The sequence below is a fragment of the Taudactylus pleione genome, unplaced genomic scaffold (genome assembly GCF_031769625.1).
Source record: "Taudactylus pleione unplaced genomic scaffold, aTauple2 ptg000019l, whole genome shotgun sequence".
NCBI lineage: Eukaryota > Metazoa > Chordata > Amphibia > Anura > Myobatrachidae > Taudactylus > Taudactylus pleione.
In genome coordinates this window covers 22,586,602-22,609,316 of record NW_028284421.1, presented here as the reverse complement: position 1 = coordinate 22,609,316, position 22,715 = coordinate 22,586,602, and the positions used below count along the sequence as shown (strand labels likewise).

At 46.7% G+C, this 22,715-nt stretch overlaps 1 protein-coding gene across 2 annotated transcripts in view; it reads right to left on the bottom strand.

Annotated features, from left to right (window-relative positions):
* Positions 1 to 22,715, bottom strand: part of TRIP4 (thyroid hormone receptor interactor 4) — an 89,786-nt gene that overhangs the window by 43,329 nt on the left and 23,742 nt on the right. For both annotated transcript variants that reach the window (XM_088446053.1, XM_088446062.1), the window contains exons 6-7: positions 12,262 to 12,367; positions 11,768 to 11,983 (exon numbers count right to left, since the gene is read on the bottom strand). In XM_088446053.1, coding sequence (XP_088302179.1) covers positions 11,768 to 11,983; positions 12,262 to 12,367 — 322 coding nt within the window. The remainder of the gene's footprint in view (positions 1 to 11,767; positions 11,984 to 12,261; positions 12,368 to 22,715) is intronic.

Here is a 22,715-nt window from a genome sequence, read left to right as displayed (position 1 = left end):
GAGTATACAGGGAGCCAAAAGGCAAGACCGAACAGTCACCATGAAACAGTCTTGAGGTCCAACTACTACAAGGTTCTTAACCAACAAAAGGGCTAGACCATAGAAGTCTAAAACGAGTGGAGATCCCACTGGGAATGAGGCAGAGGTGGCTTCGAGAAGATTGAGACTACCATCCCTTCAGAGGGTCAGACAGTAGTACAACCCAATCTGGAAACAGAGGGATAAGCAGCAACTGAAACCCTGCAGTAGAAAAGAAACCACATCAACAAACCCTAAACAACAGACCTCTTCCAACAAGATGGAAGTGCGTAGTCAGTACCAACTGCTGGCCCAAACATAGTCTGAAACAACCAGAACACCCTAGCAGTTAAAGAGCACGGATGCAACAGCCAGCCAGGGACCGCTACCAATATAGGGAAGCATCCCATACACCAAGGCTAGAGCACTTTAGACAACCATGAAGGTACCCGTCAGGTACTTGTCAATGTGATGAAATAGCAACAGATGCTGAACGGAAAAACCCACCAGGCCCCCTGCGTGGAACATAGTGACTGTCTCACTTTAATAGAAAGATGTGCAATTCAGTCCATAATCCCAACAGATTCTAGTAGAATAGTGTAACTAAGCTCAATGTTGGAACAATGTACCCACACACCAGGAAAGCTCTAAAACGTAGAGCCAACTGATTAAAAGAGCGGATGGCTGCTAGGACAGCAGCTAGGGTGCGTAAGGGAGAATAACGGCTATGTAATGTCAGGTTGCCTGAAATAGGAGCCTCTTCCAAGGCATTTAGTGGAGTAAGCCCGCTTACCTGTGAGCGACCAGAAGCCCTCTGGACGCTATGTAGAATGTCACTGACCTTTTCCATCTCACAGCAACCAGCCACGTCAGGTATAGAGTGTAGCTTCAGTAGGTTAAGACCAATGCTCTACAGCACAGACTTTAGTCTGGCGATGTTGCAGTAGAAAATACTGTAGAAAACTAGCAAAAGGTTAGTGGAGACAAGAAGGTTGTACAACAGGACTCTATACCGGAGCGTGTTCCATAAGGGATGTTTATCCATATAGAGATCATACATATAACCCAAAATTGGTCTGCTAGCATAACATCCTTACATTAACACTGATAATGGTGAAGTGCGTATTACGCCCACCAAACTAATACAATCCAGGCCTGAACCCTGCCTATATCGGCGGGTGGCCCCTGGGCCTTCATGTAAATTAACTAAGTAAGCCTGGAGGAAGGTAGAGAACCTGGATTCTTTATAAACTGATAGGAAATGTACGTAGGGGCCCTTCAGAGACTCATTTAATTGAGATATGCGACATGACAATAATATGGAGTACCGGAATCTATGATGAGACAGGTACCTGTACATAGAATGCGTTAGTTATCCCAAGTAAAGAAGGGATATATCTGTAGTGATAACCCCAGTTAGGGTTAAAAAACAGGATTTCCCAATTATTAAGAAATATTCATAAACATAGTTGCATGAAAAGGCAAACTCTTTGAAAGGAAGAGTTAATGCCAACATAGTAAGTTTACTTTTCAGACTCCTGGACCAGTAGATCAGCATGCTATATATATATATATATATATATATATATATATATATATATATTATATATTATATATATATATATCAAGAGATATGGTAAGAACTTACCTTTGTTATCTCTGTTTCTACGAAGTCCATAGGGTCCACAGGGTGACCTTGGGGTATAGCTGGATCCTGGATCCTCGGGCACCACGGAGTTAAAGCTTTTAGCTGCTCCCAGGATGCACTTGGGTCCAACCTCCCCTATACCCCGCCCCCGAGCCACAGGCACCTCAGTTGGTAAGCAGCCCAGGCCGGAGGAGGAGACGGAACAGAGAGAAGGAAGACTGGAACACACAAGAACCATACTCACAGAAATGGGAGACGGAAAACCGGTGACCAGTCACAGAGCCCATATGAAGCCAGGTGCGTCAGGGCGGGTGCCCTGTGGACCCTATGGACTTCGTAGAAACAGAGATAACAAAGGTAAGTTCTTACCATATCTCTTGTTTTCTACTTCATGGTCCATAGGGGTCCACAGGGTGACCTTGGGGATGTCCCAAAGCAGTCCAACTAAGGGCGGGGACGCTCCTGTGCTGATGGGAGAACCCGGCGCCCAAAGGATGCATCCTGAGAGGCAAAGGTGTCAAACGCATAGAACCTCAAAAAGGTCTGAATGGAAGACCAGGTGGCCGCCTTACAGAGCTGAACAGCAGAGGCGCCACGGCTAGCAGCCCAAGAAGGGCCCACGGACCGAGTGGAATGAGCCTTAACAGAGGCTGGAACAGGTAAACCCTCCTGCATATAAGCCTCAATAATAACAGAACGAAGCCAACGGGCTAGAGTCTGTTTGTTGGCAGGCCAACCCCTCTTGTGAAAACCAAAGAGGATAAACAAAGAATCCGACTTCCTCACAGAACCAGTCCGGTCCACATAAACCTGGAGTGCCCGGACAACGTCTAAGGAAGTCTCCCCAGCCGAAAGATCAGGTGACTGAAAGGCTGGTACAACAATTTCCTGATTAATGTGGAACCTGGAAACCACCTTAGGCAGGAAATCAGGACGAGTGCGAAGCACCGCTCTGTCCTGATGAAAAATCAGAAAAGGGGGACGACAAGAAAGCGCCCCCAAATCTGAAACCCTCCTGGCAGAAGCAATTGCCAAGAGGAAAACAGTTTTAAAAGTTAGCCACTTGAGCTCCACTGACTCCAAGGGCTCAAAAGGAGGACCCTGTAAGGCCCTAAGAACCACCGCCAAATCCCACGGGGCCACAGGTGGCACAAAGGGAGGCTGGATTCTCAAAACACCCTGGAAAAAGATGTGTACGTCCGGCATAGCAGCGATCCTGCGCTGGAACCACACCGACAGACCAGACACGTGTACCTTCAGTGAAGAAAGACGTAATCCTAAGTCCAAACCGGACTGAAGGAAAGCCAGAATACGCGAAACTCGGAACACCTGGGGATCATAGTTTCTGGCCTCGCACCACTGAAAGTAAGTGTGCCACACTCTGTGATAGATCCTCGCGGAAGCAGGCTTGCGCGCCCTCAGCATGGTGGTAATAACGGAGCTAGAAAAGCCCCGAGACCTTAGGACGGCTGTCTCAAGAGCCACGCCGTCAAAGATAGTCGACCCAGATCCGGGTGAAGACAGGGTCCCTGAGACAACAGGTCCCGCCGTTGAGGTAGGAGGTACGGAGCGTCGATGGACAGGCTCCGCAGATCGGAGTACCACGGCCTTCTGGGCCACGCTGGGGCCACCAGGATCAGTGTGCCTCCGTCCTGTTTGAACTTGTGCAGGACCCGAGGCAGCAGAGATATCGGAGGGAACAAGTAAGCCAGTTGAAACAGCCATTTCACCGACAGCGCGTCTATCAGACTTGCGCCTGCGTCCCTTGTCCTTGACCCGTACACAGGCAGCTTGTGATTGTAACGGGACGCCATCAGGTCCAGTTCTGGCAGCCCCCACTTGTCCACGAGTAGTTGGAATACCTCTGGATGAAGCGACCATTCCCCGGGATGCACATCGTAACGGCTGAGGAAGTCTGCCTCCCAATTGAGGACTCCTGGGATGAAAACTGCCGAGAGAGCTGGAAGATACCGCTCCGCCCAAGCCAGGACGCGGGACACCTCCGACATCGCAGCTCGACTGCGAGTCCCTCCCTGGTGATTGATGTACGCCACCGTGGTGGCGTTGTCTGACTGCACCTGAACGGCCCTTCCGTGAAGAGCGGTGCCGGACGACTGCAGGGCTCTGTATACTGCCCGCAGTTCCAGGATGTTGATGGGAAGAATCGCTTCCTCCGCCGACCAACGACCCTGAAGTGACAAGGAGCCTGTCACCGCCCCCCAACCCCGGAGACTGGCATCTGTCGTGAGCAGAACCCATTCCGGGATCCAAAAGGGGCGCCCCTCCAGGAGATGCGCTGTCTGCAGCCACCAGGCTAGGGACAGACGCACCTCCGAGGACAACACCAGCATCTGAGAGCGGATCCTGTGTGGCAATCCGTTCCATTCTGAAAGAATCAGCCCCTGCAGGGGCCTGGAATGGAACTGGGCAAACTCCACCATGTCGAATGCCGACACCATGGACCCCAAAACTCTCATCGCTGAGTGCACCGACACTCTGCCACTGCTCAGACAACTGTGAATCCGCAGCTGTAAGGAGGAGACCTTCTCTGGAGTCAGAAAAATCCGTTGCTGACGAGAGTCCAGCAGGGCCCCCAAATGAACCATCCGTTGTGATGGGATGAGGGAGGATTTCTTCCAGTTGATCAACCAGCCGTGCGCCTGTAGACAAGCGACCGTCAGGTGGAGATGCTGGATCAGTACCTCCGGGGAGCTTGCCAGCAAGAGGAGGTCGTCTAGATACGGTAGCAACCGTATCCCCTGGCTCCGAAGGTGAGCCGCCATGACCGCCATCACCTTGGTAAATACCCTTGGTGCCGTGGAGAGACCAAAGGGTAGAGCCCTGAATTGGTAGTGGTTGTGGAGAATAGCAAACCGCAGAAACCGTTGGTGCGATGTTGCTATAGGCACATGGAGGTAGGCGTCCTGGATATCCAGGGAGACCATATAATCCCCCGGTTCCATCGCCAGTATGATGGAACGCAAAGTTTCCATCCTGAATTTGGGAACCCTGAGAAACCTGTTCAGGGACTTCAAATTGAGGATGGGGCGATGAGAGCCATTGGGTTTCTGCACCAGAAACAGCGTAGAGTAATACCCCATCCCACGTTGAGACTGTGGTACGGGTATAACGACCCCCGCCGTCAGCAAGGCCTCTATGGTTTCCTGAACCTGCAAGGCCTTGGTTTTGTCCTGAGAAGGACTTGTGCAAAAAAACTGGCAAGGCGGCCTGTGCCGAAAAGACAGGGCGTACCCCTGGGAGACCACTTCTCGCACCCAGGCATCCGTGGTGGTATTGTGCCAGCACTGGGCGAATTGAAGAAGTCGGCCTCCCACTCTGGGGTCCCCCAGAGGGAGGCCCGTCCCATTACGCAGAAGGCTTATCTTCTGGCTTGGAAGAAGGGCGCCTAGCACTCCAGGCTTGCTTCTTTGGCTTTGAGGCGGTCTTGGGTGCGGACTGCCTCGGGAAGGACTGACCCTTTGCCTTGCCCTGAACCCGAAAGGAACGAAACGCCGAGCTCCGGACCTTAGCAGGTGTAGCAGCTGAAGGGAGGAAGGCTGACTTGGATTTTGCCAGGGTATCTACTATTTTGTCCAGGTCCGGACCAAATAGTAATTCCCCATTAAAAGGTAAGGCCTCCAAGCCTTTCTTTGAATCCGCGTCTGCTCTCCAAGACCGCAACCACAAGGATCTACGAGCAGACACTGCTGCCGACGAAACCCTAGAGGTCAACAGGCTAGCATCCAAAGATGCTTCTCCAATGTAGGAGGCGGCATCTCTCATCTGTCCTAACAACGCCCTCTGGACGTCCGGAGATTCATCCGTAAACGTGTCCTCCAAGGCGTTGGCCCACCCCTCAATGGCCTTGGCCACCCAGGAGATGGCCATGGACGGCCGGGCTACAGCCCCTGAGAGAGAATAAATAGACTTTAGACAAGTCTCCACCTTCCTGTCCGTAGGATCCTTCAGCGAGGATATAGACGGCAATGGCAAAGTAGCACTCCTGATGAGGCGTGTTACATGGGAATCGACTGCAGGCGGAGTTTCCCATTTCTTACAATGCGCTTCCGGGAATGGATAATTGGACGCCAAGCGTTTCTGTGGCAGGAAACGCTTACTGGGCGTCTGCCAGGCCACCGCCATGTGATCAGTCAACTGATCAGACAAGGGGAACGCTGTAGAAGTAACCTTAGCCTTTTTAAAACTAGGATACCTTGACTTGGGAGCGGGTGCCTCATCCTCAATCAGAAGAATAGCCCGCACCGCCTTAACCAGAGCCCGCACATTGATGGAAGACTTAGTGTCTACCTCCTGGACTGAGGCATCTGAGGCTGAGTCATCCTGTACCTCACCATCATCCGAGAACCCCTCAGAATCCGAAAGATGCGCAGCCTGTGCCATGACTGAGCGTTTAGACGCCCTGGAGGGCACGTCACTGCGCAACATCGACTGAAAAGCCGAAGATGCTGCCGCCAAATCTTGGACAGTGTGGGAAAGCGCATCCACCCAGGGTGGAGGAGCTGTCACAGGAGCCTGAAACGGCACCACAGCCGGCTGTGCCACAGGGGTGGACTGAATATACATTGGCAACCCCGCATAGGGACCAACAGGCTGAGACCCCGGGGGAGTCTGCAATAATTGTGGGACACCCGGGGAATGGGGGATGGCAGGCTGGGGCAACGCCCTAGTAGGGGCGGCAGTCGGGACCGACAGACGGTCCGCGATGGACACCAGCACCTGGGAAAACATCGCCCATGGTGGCTCCTGCGAAATGGGAGGTTTAGACGTACCAGGGACCGCCTGGCACCGTCCGCACAGGCCGTCCTGTGACAAATCCTCCCTATCCACTCCTGCAGAACAGCGCCTGCAGGAGAACAATACCGGAGCCCCGGAGTGCTCAATCTCCTCCTCAGACATGACAGGAAGAAAACGTGCACACTCACCAGTGTGCTGAACAACAGCCCACAATATGGCACCGTGTAGCACACAACTGTATGTGACGGACCTCACAAATACGTGATCTATATAGGTGAGGTCAGTAGAAACACCCTTCCCCCGCACACCTTTAGGGCTTGTAGGAGAAGGAAAGGGATAGGTACAGGCTGACAGTAAGTAGAAAAAAGACACAGACAGGCAGCACTAGCAAAAGTCACATACCATGCAGGAAGATATACTCACTGCACCTTTCCACTACAATCAACCTCCCAGATTCAGTGTCTGGGAGGGCTATAGCGCTGTGTACACTGTCCTTGTCGGGGGAGAGGTACACAGGGGGACCGGTCCGCGTGCTCCCTGAGAGCATCCACGCTGCCAGTAAGAAAATGGCCGCTGGAGACCTCAGAGGAGGAGTGGCCCGAGTAGCTGCAGCTCAGCGACGCCAGACTCCGAGCTGAAAGGCGCGCTGAGCTGAGGGGAGGAGCCGCTGACAGGGAAGGCTTCCTCCCCTGGCTAGCATATTAACCCCCGGGTTGCCGGCATCCCGCTTGCCGCGATATTAACCCTGGTGGTCTAGTGGTCTGGCGGGGTATGCCTCCGCTGGAGGGGGTGCCCGCCGCCACCGCTAGCGCCCCCGGTCTGTCCCCTAGACCGGGGGCATGGGACTGCATTTAAAAGGAACCCGCGCACCGCCGCTAATCAGCGGTGCGCGGCTTACCTGATCTCCCCGGCGTCTTCCGGCAGCAGTCCCGGGGGAAACCAGAGTCCGGCTAGTACAGACTCTGGCTTCCCCCGCCGCGATCCCCAGTTCAGTGCTGGCGTCGCGGCGCCAGCAGGGAGAAGGAGCGGCAGCGTGGGCGTCTGTACAGACAGCCCAGCGCTGCTGCTCTAGAGAACAAAACTAGTGTAAAAATAAATTTAACCTAGTTAAATAAAAAGCTTTAGGGGGCTGCTCCTGCAGCCCCCCCCGCAGGGTGACCCGACTCCGGCCGGGCACCATCTAAAACTGAGGTGCCTGTGGCTCGGGGGCGGGGTATAGGGGAAGTTGGACCCAAGTGCATCCTGGGAGCAGCTAAAAGCTTTAACTCCGTGGTGCCCGAGGATCCAGGATCCAGCTATACCCCAAGGTCACCCTGTGGATCCCTATGGACCCTGAAGTAGAAATATATATATATATATATATATATCCTGCACTCCTGGTGTCAAATCAGTTCACTACCAAGTGCGCCACTGGAGTGTAGATGTAAACAATAATAGGTCCCCCGAAAAGGGGCGCCATAGCCTGACAGAAACAGAACTATAACCCCTCGAGTACATATCGTTATTACATGTGTGTAGATACAAGAAGGCCCCAGGACCTGTATCAGGTCCATACTAGAAGCAATGCCTTAGGAAATTGTGACTATCCCTATGTAAGCTGCAGAACATGACTTGTCTATAGAGCCACAATTTAATATATACTGATATAGCCTACAGCTTCTGGTAATCTCAGGCAGCTTCCCATCTGTGACATTATAGGTAACCTAATGATTGTGAAAGTATAGGCATACTTAGATAGATAGATAGATAGATAGATAGATAGATAGATAGATAGATAGATAGATAGATAGATAGATAGATAGATAGATAGATAGATAGATAGATAGGATATATACATACATACACACACACACACAAACATATCCATCCATACAGATATGTACACACTTAGGAAGAGATAGTGTAAAGCGGAGTTCTTGTGCCAACTACCGCGTCAGGAGTGCTAGGTATCAGATATAAAACTAATAACAGATCCTACCCCTGCTTATGAGGATAAGAAGTGATACATATATATCCACATATGCTTACTCGTACCTACTACAAGATTTTATTATTTTTAATAAAACATGAGCATAGTTCGAGCAGTGGAAGAAACTGAGCCTCAGGACAAAATTAATTCCAGACATGTATATGTTCTAAAGCAGGGCTTAGTATAAAATACAAATATATTACCTACATACATACATACATACATACATGTGGCTACTTCCAAGCAGGGAGACTGCTCATGTGCCGCGTGTGGCCGTCATTCTGCTACGGCGTAGGATATGTTAGCAGCACGCTGTCCCAGACTGGTTTCGATCCTGGGACCCTTCTGTTACTGGTGTACCCGCCTTATCAGGTGAGCCATTTTAGCTCCAGATGCACCAGGTTTTAGAAGTGGGAATGCAAAGACAACCTCAGTGCTGTGAGACAGCAATGCCAACCACTGCCCCGGCAGTGCGTCACTAACTTATTCTTGTGCGTGCTGTCAAAGGAGCACATAAGATATAAATCTATATAGATGCACATATGCATACCTTTTAAGGGAAGCGCAGAAGGCTGGTTGGAAGGTTTTAAAACCAGCTTATAATATAGTATATGTGCTGCCACATAAATGTATGTTCATCTAGGCAGGGTAACTAGTGTACCTTAAGGTAGCCTTCACAGGCTATGATAAATAAATTCCCTCAGATGGGACTAGAACCCACTGTGTATGGCTCACCATTCCGCTGCATTAGCTGGTTGAGCTATTCAAGCTCATTCCGCGTGTGGAGTGCGCGCCAACCGGAGAGCAAGTCCAGAAGTCAGCTAGGTGCCCTTTGTTATAGATCCAAGGGGATGCTTGACAGGCGTAATACCTGGCGCTGCAAAATGTGGCTCCTCCCCTTCAAATGGCGGGACCATGTCACGTCAGCACAGCGCTTTTAGTCGGAATTGTATATTTGGCGCAGAATACAATTACCGAGAGCCGCGCCACTAGCTACAATGCAGAGCGCGTCCTCGGGAAGCTCACCCTCATGTGAGGCAGAGGAGAAACACAATACTATGTCACTGCTGGAGTGCAGGATGCACCACACATAGGTCCCTTTCCTTATATAACTAAAGGAAAGCCTTACTGGGAATTGGCAGCTGAACGCTATGGTTGCACAGCGCTGTTCTTGGAGCAAGGGAAGGGGGGGGGGGGGGGGAAACTGGGGATGGACACCACGGCCTCTCCTCCTATGATAATCTTGCTTCACAACAGTGACAGTGTGGCAGCACCGCCTGTCACAAATCCCCATTAAAATAACACCTCCGCTGCTAGACAGGAGAGGAGCAATATGCAGCTTGGCAGGGCGGGAGACCCGGACTCAGCCGGTTTCAGCTGCGGCGGGCTCCGCTGAGTCGGAGGCTGTATAAGGCTTTTCCTTTTAAGAGGGAAACCTGTATAAATGGTTCCACCTGACTAGCACCGACTGAAACAAGCTGCCCCCTCAACAGAACCACATAAGCGGAGATCCTGAATCACTCAGCATGCGCAACCGCGCGAGGATGGGGGAGGGTGCAGCAATAGCTGGACATCACCAGCAGTGCAGCAGGTGTACACTGAACTAAACTGCGTTTATGCAGGTAGTTGCTACTGCTCTTGCAGGCACTGGTCCGCGCTGTATTTCATCACTGAGCCTCTCGCGGTGGATGCAGCCTCTTTGTGGGCCCAGACCTCTCCCTGCTATGGAGAAGGGAGGCACGCTGCTCTCCCAGGCAGAGCATGGCCGTCGGAGCTAAGCCCTGCCCCTTTACCGCCGGGAACAGAGTCCCCGTCACAGACTCGATCCGTTATAGGGCTGCTCTGTAAGGAGCCGCAATAGAGGCCGAGCTGCCCCCTCATAACACTGCCTGTCTACTGCAGGGAGAGGGGAGATCGCTCCCCATCCGTCAGCACAGCGCCTGTAAATAACAGCCGCGGCAAGGCACCGCGCTGTCACAAATGCGGGATAGCTGTGTTCCTACACGGAGACTGCAGGGATGCTGTTACCGCTCTCCTCATAGAGGGGGATGTCGGCTCGGATGCGCAACTCTATGCGCGGTAGCTCCGCCCCCTAGTTAGCTCTGGCATATCAAATGCCGGGCATAGAACGGGGAACTTCTAAAATAAGGACCCAGTTGGAGCATTAGCATGCTGAGCTGTTTAGTTCAGCTATATGGGGCGGAGGGGCCGCAGATCTACCTCAGTCCCTCGCTAGTCGGGGGAAGAGATTATACTTACCACTGCTGGCATCAGGGCTGCGGCTAAGCATATGGAAGCACGGACACAGCTTCTATATTAAGCTGTGGCGTGTCCCTCCCTGAGCTACTGCCAGGGTGCCTGGGACCCGGACACACACTCTTTATTAGTGGTGGCGGGTCTCCTGATGCCTCCATGTAGCAGGCTGACAGATGCAGTTCTCTGTCAGCCTGTCCTCAATGCTTTGTGAAAGCTATAAAATAAAATAAAGTGAAAATAAGATAAAATTACTAAGTGTGGGCTGGAGCTCAGCCCTATGTGACCGGCTCTCTCGGGCACATTCTTAAAACTGGGGCTGATGGGGCATAGAGGGGGAGGAGCCAGTCACACTTCTAAATTATTTAAAGTGCCAGGCTCTACTCTACCACCGTCTATACCCACTGTCTTGAACTCCAGTGTCCCCTAGTGGATGAAGGAGAAAAAAAAAGGATAAAGTATTAAAACAAACATCTAGTGGTCATCAATTGGGGTGTGACCTTGTGACAGCTAGGCCACGCCCCATTTTTGCCCGCATGCATGCTATCGGCTCTTTCGCTTGTCTGCATATATTTTTTTGCTCTTTGTCTCCGACTGCTTGGCCACCCCTGACCTAGTGGATGTGCGACTTAAGAGGGAAGGTTTCCACAGCTTGGCCAGGGACTCATTGTGATGGAGGAGACAAAAAGCAGGATCAGGAGGGATAGGTATCCTCAGTTATTTGATCTTATTGACGGAGTTTCGTTATGAGCATATCACTAGACACTTCCACCTAATGTGTAGGGATGTTCCCCTCCAAGAACCAAACCTCCATATGGTTTTTTACAATGTGTTTTACTAGATATTAAGCATGGTACAACAAATGACAGAATAACCCCTTAGCCTGGAAATCCCAAGTCCCAAACATCCTGTATAATAGATCCTATACCAGTAGAGTAGAAATATTTCCTCATTAAAATAGAAGTTTTGAATTTAAACTAAATGTCTGAGCATCGATCCCTTGATTGCATGAAATAATATTCCCCATCTAAGTCAGGGCTTCAGCTTCTCCAGCATGAAAAGAGAATAATCTTTACACTGTTTGGGATCTACGTGAAGCATAACAGACAATATTTTCTCCTTACCGCTTATGATATTCAGCCAGGTCTCCTCCATCTTCTACAACTTTGCGACCAGCAAAGTCTATAGTCACTTTGCGAGTGAGTCTGGAAGTGTGACGTAGCTCTTGCAGCTCCTGTTCCTTCTTACGAAGAACCTCACGCTCTGCCTGAGACAACCACTGGTTGGAATCCGTTGAGAAATAATCGGACTCGTCATCAATTACATGAGTGCGCCGCACACTGTATAGTAAATATGCAAAATTAAAAAAAAAAAAAAAAGTTAAGCAATGAAATATGGGAGAAGCACATGAAATGTAACAAGCCTTAGAGAAAAGGAAAAGGGTACAAAAGTGAGCACATTAAAAAAACAGGATACTTATGTTTACAAACCCTAATGTAAATTTACTTTATTTTTTTTTAATACTGTACATTTTTCTTGTGCACCAGCTCAAGGACTGTACATTCAATATAACACATTTACTTCAACAAAGAGCTTGAAATATAGCTTCCTCTCATACCTAGTCTGGTCATATTCCAAGAGCTTGTCACGATGTTGCAGGGCCTTTTCAAATCCTTCCTTAATCCTCATCTCTTGACGGGGGAGAAGGTCCATAGCAGAAGTGTCTGAACATGGAATGACAAAAAGGGAAAAAACACTTTCCTAAATGAATAAAATGGTTCAAATTCATTCTCAGAAATTTCTATTTAACTCAACATTTGCAGAGCTGACATGTGGGTATTGTAGGGTTAGCAAGGTCCTATAACATTAGGGTTATTGCTCATTTTAGTTGTCGCAATCACCCAAAAGCCTTATTTCAGCTTTATACCAACCTCTGTTATCACACAAACAGTTCTGAGACCCTGAGGCCCAAGAATTGGTCAAACATTAACAGAGCTACAGAGCTCTACTTCATAGAGAACAAAGAAAACTCCTTTAAAAAAATGTTTTCAGTTGATATTTGGACCCCAGTCATCTCTGCACTATTTTCTCTGCCACCTCCGAGTTATGATGGAGCTTATGGGGCCAGCAAGGCACCCTGCTGCACACATGGAGGACCTATCCAAAAGTTAAAGAATATTGGAAGAACATTCACAATCTCAAAGCCATTACAGACCCCTGAGACTACCCTTTATTCCTTACATTTCCAACCTCTGACCCAAGTCTCGCACACAATGCAGAAACTTAGACATATCTTAAATGAAGCCAAGTGTCAAATTGCCTTCCACTGTAAAATTATTTTGCCTGCCCCCCCCCCCATCTTCTGCACCAGCTACTATTAACACCTTCTGGACAGTATTCGGTATGGAATGTATAACTGAACCTTACAGGGAGCCTGGAGCACATTATGCAGATTTGGATGCCTTGGACCTAAATTTGAGGCCGAGCCACCACTGACTTCTATCTGCATCTCTCAATTAATCTATCCCAATTTCTCTAAATACATCGACTGCTCTACTTATTCCCCCAAAAGCATAAATGTATATAGTATATGTTATTTTACTGTTTGTCTGCTTCTGGCCAAATATCTCCTCTAGTTTTTGTGTGGTATATTTTGCATATCTAGTCCACTTCACATGACACGTCTTGCTTACTGTGTAGTTCTAATGATGAGAACTCTTCCTGTATCACTATAAAATGTTTCATTCAAAAAAACAAAATACCTCTACACATAAAGGTTATTGCTACAGTGTAGCCCTAAATATATGTCGGATGCAGAAGATGTACTAAAAAAAAATGTAATGCACAAAATAAATAAAAAGATAATATGGATATGGATAAACCACTTCTATAACATTATATTTGTATCTATGTTATAAACACACATTTAAAACATAAAATTGGGGACCATACACATATTTAAGAAGGATACTATTCCTTGATAATACATATATGCCCTTACACTGGTATTTATTAATTAGATTAGAGCAGTATATGTTGAGACAACATTAAGGCAGTTAAAGTCCAAACTCATGTAGGTTGTGTGTGCCAATTTTACCTCAGTGAAGGTCCAAACCCTTGATTAATGGTATGCTGTTGGACCATGAAATGAGAGCGCTGCAGGGTGAGAAACGGAAACGTAAGGTGGTGTACAACCAGTATCCCTGTGTCAGCCAGTTGGTCGGCAGAGTGAGTTTAAGGCTACAGGAGGTAGAATGAGTGTGACCCTGAGCTGAGTGCTCAACCAGTCAGGCGGGGACAAGGAGCGTAGCTGCAGTGCCGCTGCAGGGTACTTAGCTCGCTGTCTGCTCGTGAAGTATGCAAAGCTGGAAAAGGAAACAGTGAGCCCTACCGTAGACACCTGTTGAGTGCCTACCACCACTTTCTGTGAAGTGAATTGACACGGAACTGTATCGGAGTGGTGGATCAGTGCAAGCAGCACTCACCTGGATATATTATTGTGAGGAAGCCCAGCTTTTGTTCCCAGCCATTTTTTGTCTGGGGTGCTGCATTCACCACAGCACAGCTCTGTGTCAATTCACTCTTCAGGAGGAGTTGGTGGCAGGCACTCCACAAGTATCTATTGGCTGAGTTTATGTTGACATGTCAAATGTTGGCATTGGAGATCTATCGACATTCAGACCATGTTAACATTCTTGTGTCGACATCTGAATACTGAACCACACCCATGCTGTATATGTAATACAGAAGTCTGAAAGAATATGATCGAAAGATTTACCATGATTTACCAATGTAAATATTATTGCAAGAAAGGTCAGGAGCAGCTCTAAAAATGCTCATACTGGAACAGGTTCTTTACAGATATATAGAGGTATGTGAGAAGTTGTGTGTCAGAGCAAAAGCACATAAGATACATTTTCAGCAGAATGCATATGCCATATCCATCATACTGTGAAAAAAAAAGTGACTACAAATATAATCACCTTTGTTAAAAAAAAAAAAAAAAACACACAAATGCAGAACTAATGTATAGGAGGGTGTGCAATAATTTTGTGCGACTCACTTTTTTCATTACACTTGCTTGTGTAAAACTATTTTGGAGAAGATTTAGAACTTTTTTTTTTTTTTTTTTTTTTTTTAGCAAATAAGGAAATCTCTTAGAAAAAAAAAAATAAAAATATATATACACACACACATACACATATATATACATACTTAGATCTATATCGAGAGAGAAGGAGCCTTACACACACACTAGCTGAAGTTATTAAGAAATTGCTCCTGTGCGAAGCCGGGGCGCTAGTGAATGATAGACAAAAATTATATTATTTATATATATATTTGGATTTATTAAAAAAAAAATAATAGATATAGAAATATATGGGCCAAGAATGAAAAGCATAAATTAAATGTTCTTGTTTTTTTTAAAAGAAGCAAGTTTTATTCTGAATAAAGGTAGCAAAACATAATGTAAACATGTGCAACATACTGCATAGAACTACACAAAGATAGGAGATTACAGACAGATTGATGTGCGCTCTGCTGCAAGGTGTCTAATTTAGTTAAGGCTGGGAGCTAAGTTTTATGACTTACACCTTCTATGCGAGTCCTGGTGGTGGACTGACCATGTGACTCCTGCAAGTTTGTGCTTTCTTTGAAAACAACCAGGTTGATGCCAAGATTTGTGCATTGGATGATCTCCTTGATTGCTAGTACTGCTATAGTGTATCACTTAAATGACACAGGTGTAATGGAAAAAAAACAAAAACTTTTACTAAAGAAAATACAAATTCATCATCATTTACATTATTTGAAATCCAATGGTATAACAGGGTGGAGATAATAGTGTTTGTCCCTGAATGTGTCTCTAAACGGGTGTACAGCCCGAGATTGCTCTGTGTATCCAACACGTAGCATCCTCCTGGCCTTCCTTGAGAATGGGGGATGAGCGAGACCAGAGGGACCTTTTACACTAATGATCCAGGTCCGACCCGGTATGTGGAACAAGGTTGCAAACAGAGTCGGACCAGAGACATACCCCATTCAGACAGCGGGTGCAGTGGAACTGGCCTGCCGGAGCTTGGAGATGACATCATTTCCAAGCACCATGCTGTAAACGAGACCAGGGTCGGACGACCCGGGTTACCAGTTTTACACTGCAGAGTTACACGGTTCGTTCCAGTGTTCAAACCTGCAAGCTACCCTGGTTGAATTGCAAGGTCATTTGCCCCAGGAATCCAATCCTTTCCCCTTTCACACCTAGCAGCAACCCGGGTTAATCCTGCAATAACCCAGGTTTTGGCTGTTAGTCTGAAAGGGGTATTACTGACACTGCCAGCTAGCAGCACATTGACATTGTTTTATCCACCCATCCTACTGTGAACAATCAGGGATAAACACTATTATGTCCACCCTGTTATACCAGCGGATTTCAAATTAATGTAAAAGGATGATGAATTTCTATTTTATTTAGTAAAAGTTTTTGTTTTTTTTCATTACACCTTTGTAATTTCAGTGATACACTACAGCAGTACTAGCAATCAAGGAGATTATCCAATGCACAAATCTTGACATCAAACTGTAGGTAGGTCTTCCATCCTGGTTATTTTCCCATAAAGCACACACTTGCAGGAGTCACATGGTCAGTCCAACACCAGAACTTTTCATAGCTAGGATGTAAGTCATAACACTCCCAACCATATCCACTAGCAGATAGTGGAACAACAGTACGATTACAACAATGTAATCGTACAGTCGTTCCTCTTCCCCTACAGTGCCTACACTGAACGATATGTCAATTTTTGCTACAAGGGCAGGTAACGGAGGTGGGCTTTGGTCTTTCCAATGTTTGGCAATTAGGGATTTGGCTGCATTACATATGTGTACGAGCAGTTTGTCCTGGGATTTGTAGATCCCAGGTATAGGAGCATTCAATAGAGCCACTACAGGATCTAAAGTTACCCCAATCCCAAGAACACGGCAAATCAATGAACGAACGAAAAAGGAAGTATAGAGGGACAGGACCACTAGGTGTGAAGGAAGGTGCCTCCCTTTCCACAGTCTCCAGCATAAACTGGATGTAGCCGGGAAAATGCGTGGAGTTTGGTGGGTACTAGATACCATCGGGAATACACTTTGTAGCAAGTTTCTCCGATTGATACACTAATGGAGGCCTTCGCTGTCTTTCCATTGATCATCCTCCAAAACTTTAGACAAGTCAGATTCCCAAGCCAATTCATGGGGTTCACGAGCCGGGGATTCAGGGGTTAAAATTGAGTGATAAAATAGTGAAATGTTACCCTTCCGGTCAATTGAGAATAAATGTAACCGTTCAAAAGGAGTAGGCGAGCGTAAAGTTGGTTTGAGAACAATCAAAGCTACAAATTTGAAGTTACTGGAAGTGACATGAGGAGGGCAGGCCATAGCGATCCTGGAAGTCTGAGAAACTGGAAGGAGCAAATGCCCCTTTAATATGGGTGAAGTGTTCAATGCCACAATTACGCCACAAAGCAGCAAATTAATTTATTGTCACAGCCCGGGGTAAACAAAGGATGATTCCAAATCGGGGTCAGGCGCGACAGGTAGGAAGCTAATTCATAAGAGCGGAGGAGCCTATCCCATAATCAGATAGTAAAGTATACCGTTGGAACCGAAAAGGCTGAGGCTGGTCTGCACAATCCAGGAAGCCATACCAGAGAGCTAACAGATCCTCCCTGAATTAAGGAGTTTTCTATGTCTATCCAATTCTTAAACCCTGTTGCAGAGTGCCATGATACAATATGATTGAGTTGACATGTGAATATTAGGTTTGCAAAATGGGGAGACCCAGACCACCCGAGACTGTACTCTTAGCTAGGATAGACCTACGAATGCGGGGTTTATGTCCAGCCCATATGAACTTGTTACATAGTTTCTGCAGGGAAGCAAGTGCCGAGCACAGAACAGCTACCGGGAGGGTTTGGAATAAATACAATAAACGAGGGAGGAAATTCATTTTGATTGTATTAATCCTGCCTATCCACGAAATATACATATCAGTCCACCTGTCTAGGTCTTGTGTAAGTGTCTTAGGGGTCTATTTACTAAGCAGTGTTAGAAGTGAAAAGTGAAGAGTGATAAGGTGCCAGCCAATCAGCTCCCAACTGCCATCTCACAGGCTGTGTTTGAAAAATGACAGTTGGGAGCTGACTGGCTGGCACCTTATTACTTTTCACTCTTCACTTCTCCTAACACTGCTTAGTAAATAGACTGCTTAATCATGGGAACATACTTTGCTTTATAGAGGGAAGAATAAGTTTTAGTAATAGACACTCCTAAATATCTTATGGATAAAAGGTCTCCAAAGGAATTGAAATTTGGAAGTCAGAGTTGACTGAATTCGGGTAGGGGGGGGGGGGGGGGGGGCATTTAAAGCAGGAGCTTCAGATTTGGAATGATTTACTTTGTAACCCGAGAGGGTACCATTAACAGTTCTGTTTGGAGGTTGGGGAGAGATACTAATGGATTAGATAGTTTAAAAGATCATCCGCGAATGACGACAGTTTGTATTGGTTTCGACCCATTGTGATCCCTCCAATGTTCATATTTGTCCTAAAGTGTGCTACCAATGGTTCAATACATAAAGCAATATTAATGGAGATAGTGGGTTAACCTTGTCGTGTGCCGTTAGACAGAGTAAACCTTGGGGAGCAGAGGCCATTGGTCATAACTGCTGACGAGGGGTTAGAATATAGAGACTTGATTGAAGACAAAAAATGACCCTGGAAACTGAATGAAGATAAATGTTGAAAATAAAAAAGGCCAGGAGATGCGATCAAATGCCTTTTCCGCGTCGAGGGCCAGGACAACCGAAGAAAGTTTCGTAGAGTTGATATGGTGAATGTCAATTGTCCTTCTCGTGTTGTCCGAGGCCTGTCGACACGGAACAAAGCCCACCTGGTCAGGATCCACAAGACAGGCCAAAATGCCATTCAATCTGTTAGCCAAAATTTTGTTTTAGGTCGGTGTTTAGTAAGGATATAGGCCTGTAATTAGTGCAGAGGGGAGGATCCTTATCTGGTTTCGGGATGACTATAATCAGGGAAGCCATCGTTTCAGAGTGAAATGGGGCTCCGTGCATAATTTTGTTAAATAAATGAATCATGTAGGGCTTAAGTTGAGGGGCAAATGATTTGAAGTATGCCATTGGGAACCCATCCGGGCCCGGGGCTTTAGAAGGTTTTTGAGATTTAATAGTGGATTCTAACTCATCTAGCGAGATATCATTAAACATTTGACAAGACATTAAATCAATTTTTGGCAGGTTACAAGAGTCTAAATAGTCCTGACACTCTTGTATATGAACAAGTGGGTCGGAAGCAGGGGGTAAATTGTATAGAGCTTCATAGTATTTGAAAAAAGCATCATTAATACATTTGGGGTCGTAATTCCTTTTACCAGAAAGAGCTCTGATGGAGGAAATAGCTTGAGAAGCTCGTTTCGCATGGAGTTTGTTAGCCATAAGGTATGGGCTTTACTACCTTTGTCAAAGAACTTCTGGTTGGTGCAACGCAGAGAACGTTCTACTTTCTCAGCCTGAATAGATTGTAGTTCAGCGCGAACCTGAGATAGTCAAGAGAGAACTTTTTTTGAAAAGGGTGCATTTGTGTTCCCTATCTAAATTCGCTATAGTAGTCGTCAGAGAATACAGTGCTCCTGCTCTCTTTTTCTACGGGAAGCGTATTGAATTATAGCTCCTCACATGACGGCCTTATGGGCCTCCCAGACCGTGGACATGTTACATTCACCAGGGGAATTCAAAGCAAAATAATCCTGAATACTGCTTTTAATACTTTCCTGGAACTGAGGAATTTTCAACAATGTTTCATTTAATCTCCAAGAAGGTCTACCCCCTGTCGCTTCCAAGAGGTTAAAGGACGCTATTTAAATAGAGTGGTCTGACCATGTGTTCGGCACAATAGAAGAGCGGTGAGCTGTTTGCGATAGGGGGGCACAACACAAGAAAAGGTCTATATGAGAATAAACATCGTGAGGATGCGAATAGAAAGTATAGTCTTGGGTGGTGGGATGAAGGGTGCTCCAAACATCAAACAGACCAGTCTCTGCCATACGTCTCTGGAGTGCAGAGGAGTTCAGTGCCGCACCACTATGTGAGAGAAGGCCTGATCTATCCAGATGTGGGGCGATGACTGAGTTAAAGTCGCCACCTACTAGTGTTTTTCCTCGTCTGTAAAGAGAAAGTTCGCGGAAGAATTTACGAAAACAAATGGGATTGGTCAGTATTAGGGGCATACAGATTAGCCAGCGTGACCTCCTCATGTCAAATCTTACCACGTATCATAATATATCTAACATCAGTATCGGATTTTGTGTCCAACAATGGAACAGGAGGGAACTTCAAATGAGAATTGCCACCCCGTTACGTTTGGAAACATGATTAGAGTACCAAACAATAGGAAACATTTTTGAGGAGAGTGAGGGATGGGAATCTTTTTTTTTAAGGGAGTTTCTTGCAAAAATATCACATCTCCACTTAATTTCTTGAGGGTCAGATGGAGATGTGAACGTTTCTGGGGGGTGTTTAGGCCTTTGGCACTGATAGAAAGGCAAGTGATGGGCATTATGACTAGTAATATGGGGCTCCTATACAGTGAAGCAACACTACAGACTCTGCTGCCTTAAAGAGAAAAAAAAAAAGCTTAACAAAACTAGAGTACTAATAAGTGACAAGAATCACCCAATGTACCGGGAGATCTGCAACTGAGGTTTAGCTCCGCAAAAGGATCTCACTGGCGGGATTGAAACGAATAATTGACTATGGGCTCATTATGAGTCCTCTACAAAGCTAAATTACAATAATCCCTAAATTTGGGGGGGTAAGGTGGCCGGAGGAAAACCCACCGAAACCCACCCAGAGCTGAATCCAAAACAAAATCAATTACATAATAATGAACAATATTAAGACCACAAGAGAAATTAAATATAAATAATGAGAAAAAAAATGCATATATAATAAAATACCATAAAACAGTAAAATAAATCAAAAAACATTATGGTACATATTAGATAATATGTAAATAATGAAATAATAAAAAACTGGAAATGGACACAAAAAACAGCCATAATAAAACATTAATAAAATAGGCAAAGAATTTACCGGAGGTATATAAGGAACAACAGTAATACCATTATAACAGAAACATATAAAGCATGGATTACTTATCAAACCCAAATCAGGGACTCCTCAGGTGTGAGAAGAGGTATTCGATCTGTCAGGACAAGAACCAGAGGAGGGGGCGAGGCGAAGTTTACGGAGTAATTGCATCCCTTCTTCCACAGAACGAATAGTGTGAAAACGACCTTCAATGTTCACTGATAAACGGAAGGGGAATCCCCATCTGTATTTATAACCATTGTCCGAGTACAGTGGTAACCACACGAAAGTCACATCTTTTTGCAATGGTGGAAGGTGCCAGGTCCTGATAAATCTGTAACTGAGAGCCTTCAAACAGAGTCGAGGTAGTCGTTCTGGTCGCCATTGTAATTTGGTTTTTGATCTTAAAAAAGATAGAAATTTAAGAACCACATCACAGGGAGAATCAGAATCCTTAGGTTTAGGACGCAACGCACGATGAGCCCGTTCTAGCTGGATGGAGTCCTCTGTTAGTGAGGGTACCAGTGAGACAAATAATCTCTTAATACATTTGACCTGGATTCATATCTTAATAGATTCAAGGACATTGCGAATGCGCAGATTATTCCGCCTCTCCCGATACTCGAGATCCTCCGTTTTATCACGAAGGAAGTTCAGTTCATTATGCAAATAGTCCATATCTCGACCGAACAGCTCTTGAAATTCCTGATGTTTATATCCGCATGAGATTCCAATGATGAGGTACGAGTGTCCAAGGCCACTATATCAGATTTGAGTTCTCCAATGGCCGATTGAAGGGCAGATGTAAAAGATGATTTAAGGTCTAAAATCATAGCTTGAAGATAATCTTCTGTGGTGGAAGGGGCTGATCCGGGATCCATCACAAGAGGTGGTGTACAAGAAATGGGCGATGTGACAGAGGGTTGTTTGTCTCGTCGGGAGACGTGCTGCGTAATATCTTGCGTGCCACCTTTGTTGGCTCTTTTATTCACTCTGCTCAGAATATCTTATAAAAAAAAAATATACCAGTATAGGGAAAAACACCAAAAAAAGAAAAAGAAAAAACAATTGGTCATGCTAGTAGCTCCGGGATAGGAATAGCGGCAGGTGGGGTGTCGCATCACCTTTAGTATAATTAAAGCAGGAAGTCCAATATATGACTTTCAGACCAGGGACGGAGGGAATCAATGCCCCATCGGTAACAAAAACACCTCAGTAGGAACTAGTAAAAGTAACTGGGGAGTGAATCATCACTTTGTAGAGAGTGTAATCACAGGATTGTATTGTGACACAGCTACTTAGCACAGGTATCACAGTTCCTCCTGGTCCACGAGGATGGCTGCAGGCCGTTGCGCAGATTGAGAAATGTGACGGCCACTAAATGTGAGGTACTCTGATAGGGAACCTGTCACAGGGCCAGGTGTCACTAGTAGGCCTTCCAGATGAGCAGGCTGCAGCTACTTGATAGCACGCTCCAGAGCCCCGCAGGAATGCTGTTGGGGCTTATTAAGGGAGAAAAGCATGGGCCCTAAAGCTCACCTTAGTCCGGCACTGCAGGAGGACCACGTGCGGCAGCAGGCCATTGCTAATCGCGGTACATCCCGGAAGCTCCGCCAGGCGTGCCGTGGGAGTCGGAGCTCAATAACGGGCGTTCCAGGGCCCTTGTGTAGCCAGGAGTCTAGGGAGTTACATGGAGGAGCAAGCACGGGGGCGTCCCACAAGTATGTCGCGGCAGCCGGAGTCCGCTGTTAGCCGGGCCAGAGCTCAGGTAATCACTCGAGGCCGGGGATCGGGAGTCGTGAGTAGGCCTCTGGAAGGGAAAGCGAGCTGGTGGGCACTGCCAGATGTCGGAGCCCCGACGGGAGGGTATGGGGGCTATTAGGGTCCCTAAAGATGTAAATGGAAACCCAGTGCAGGGA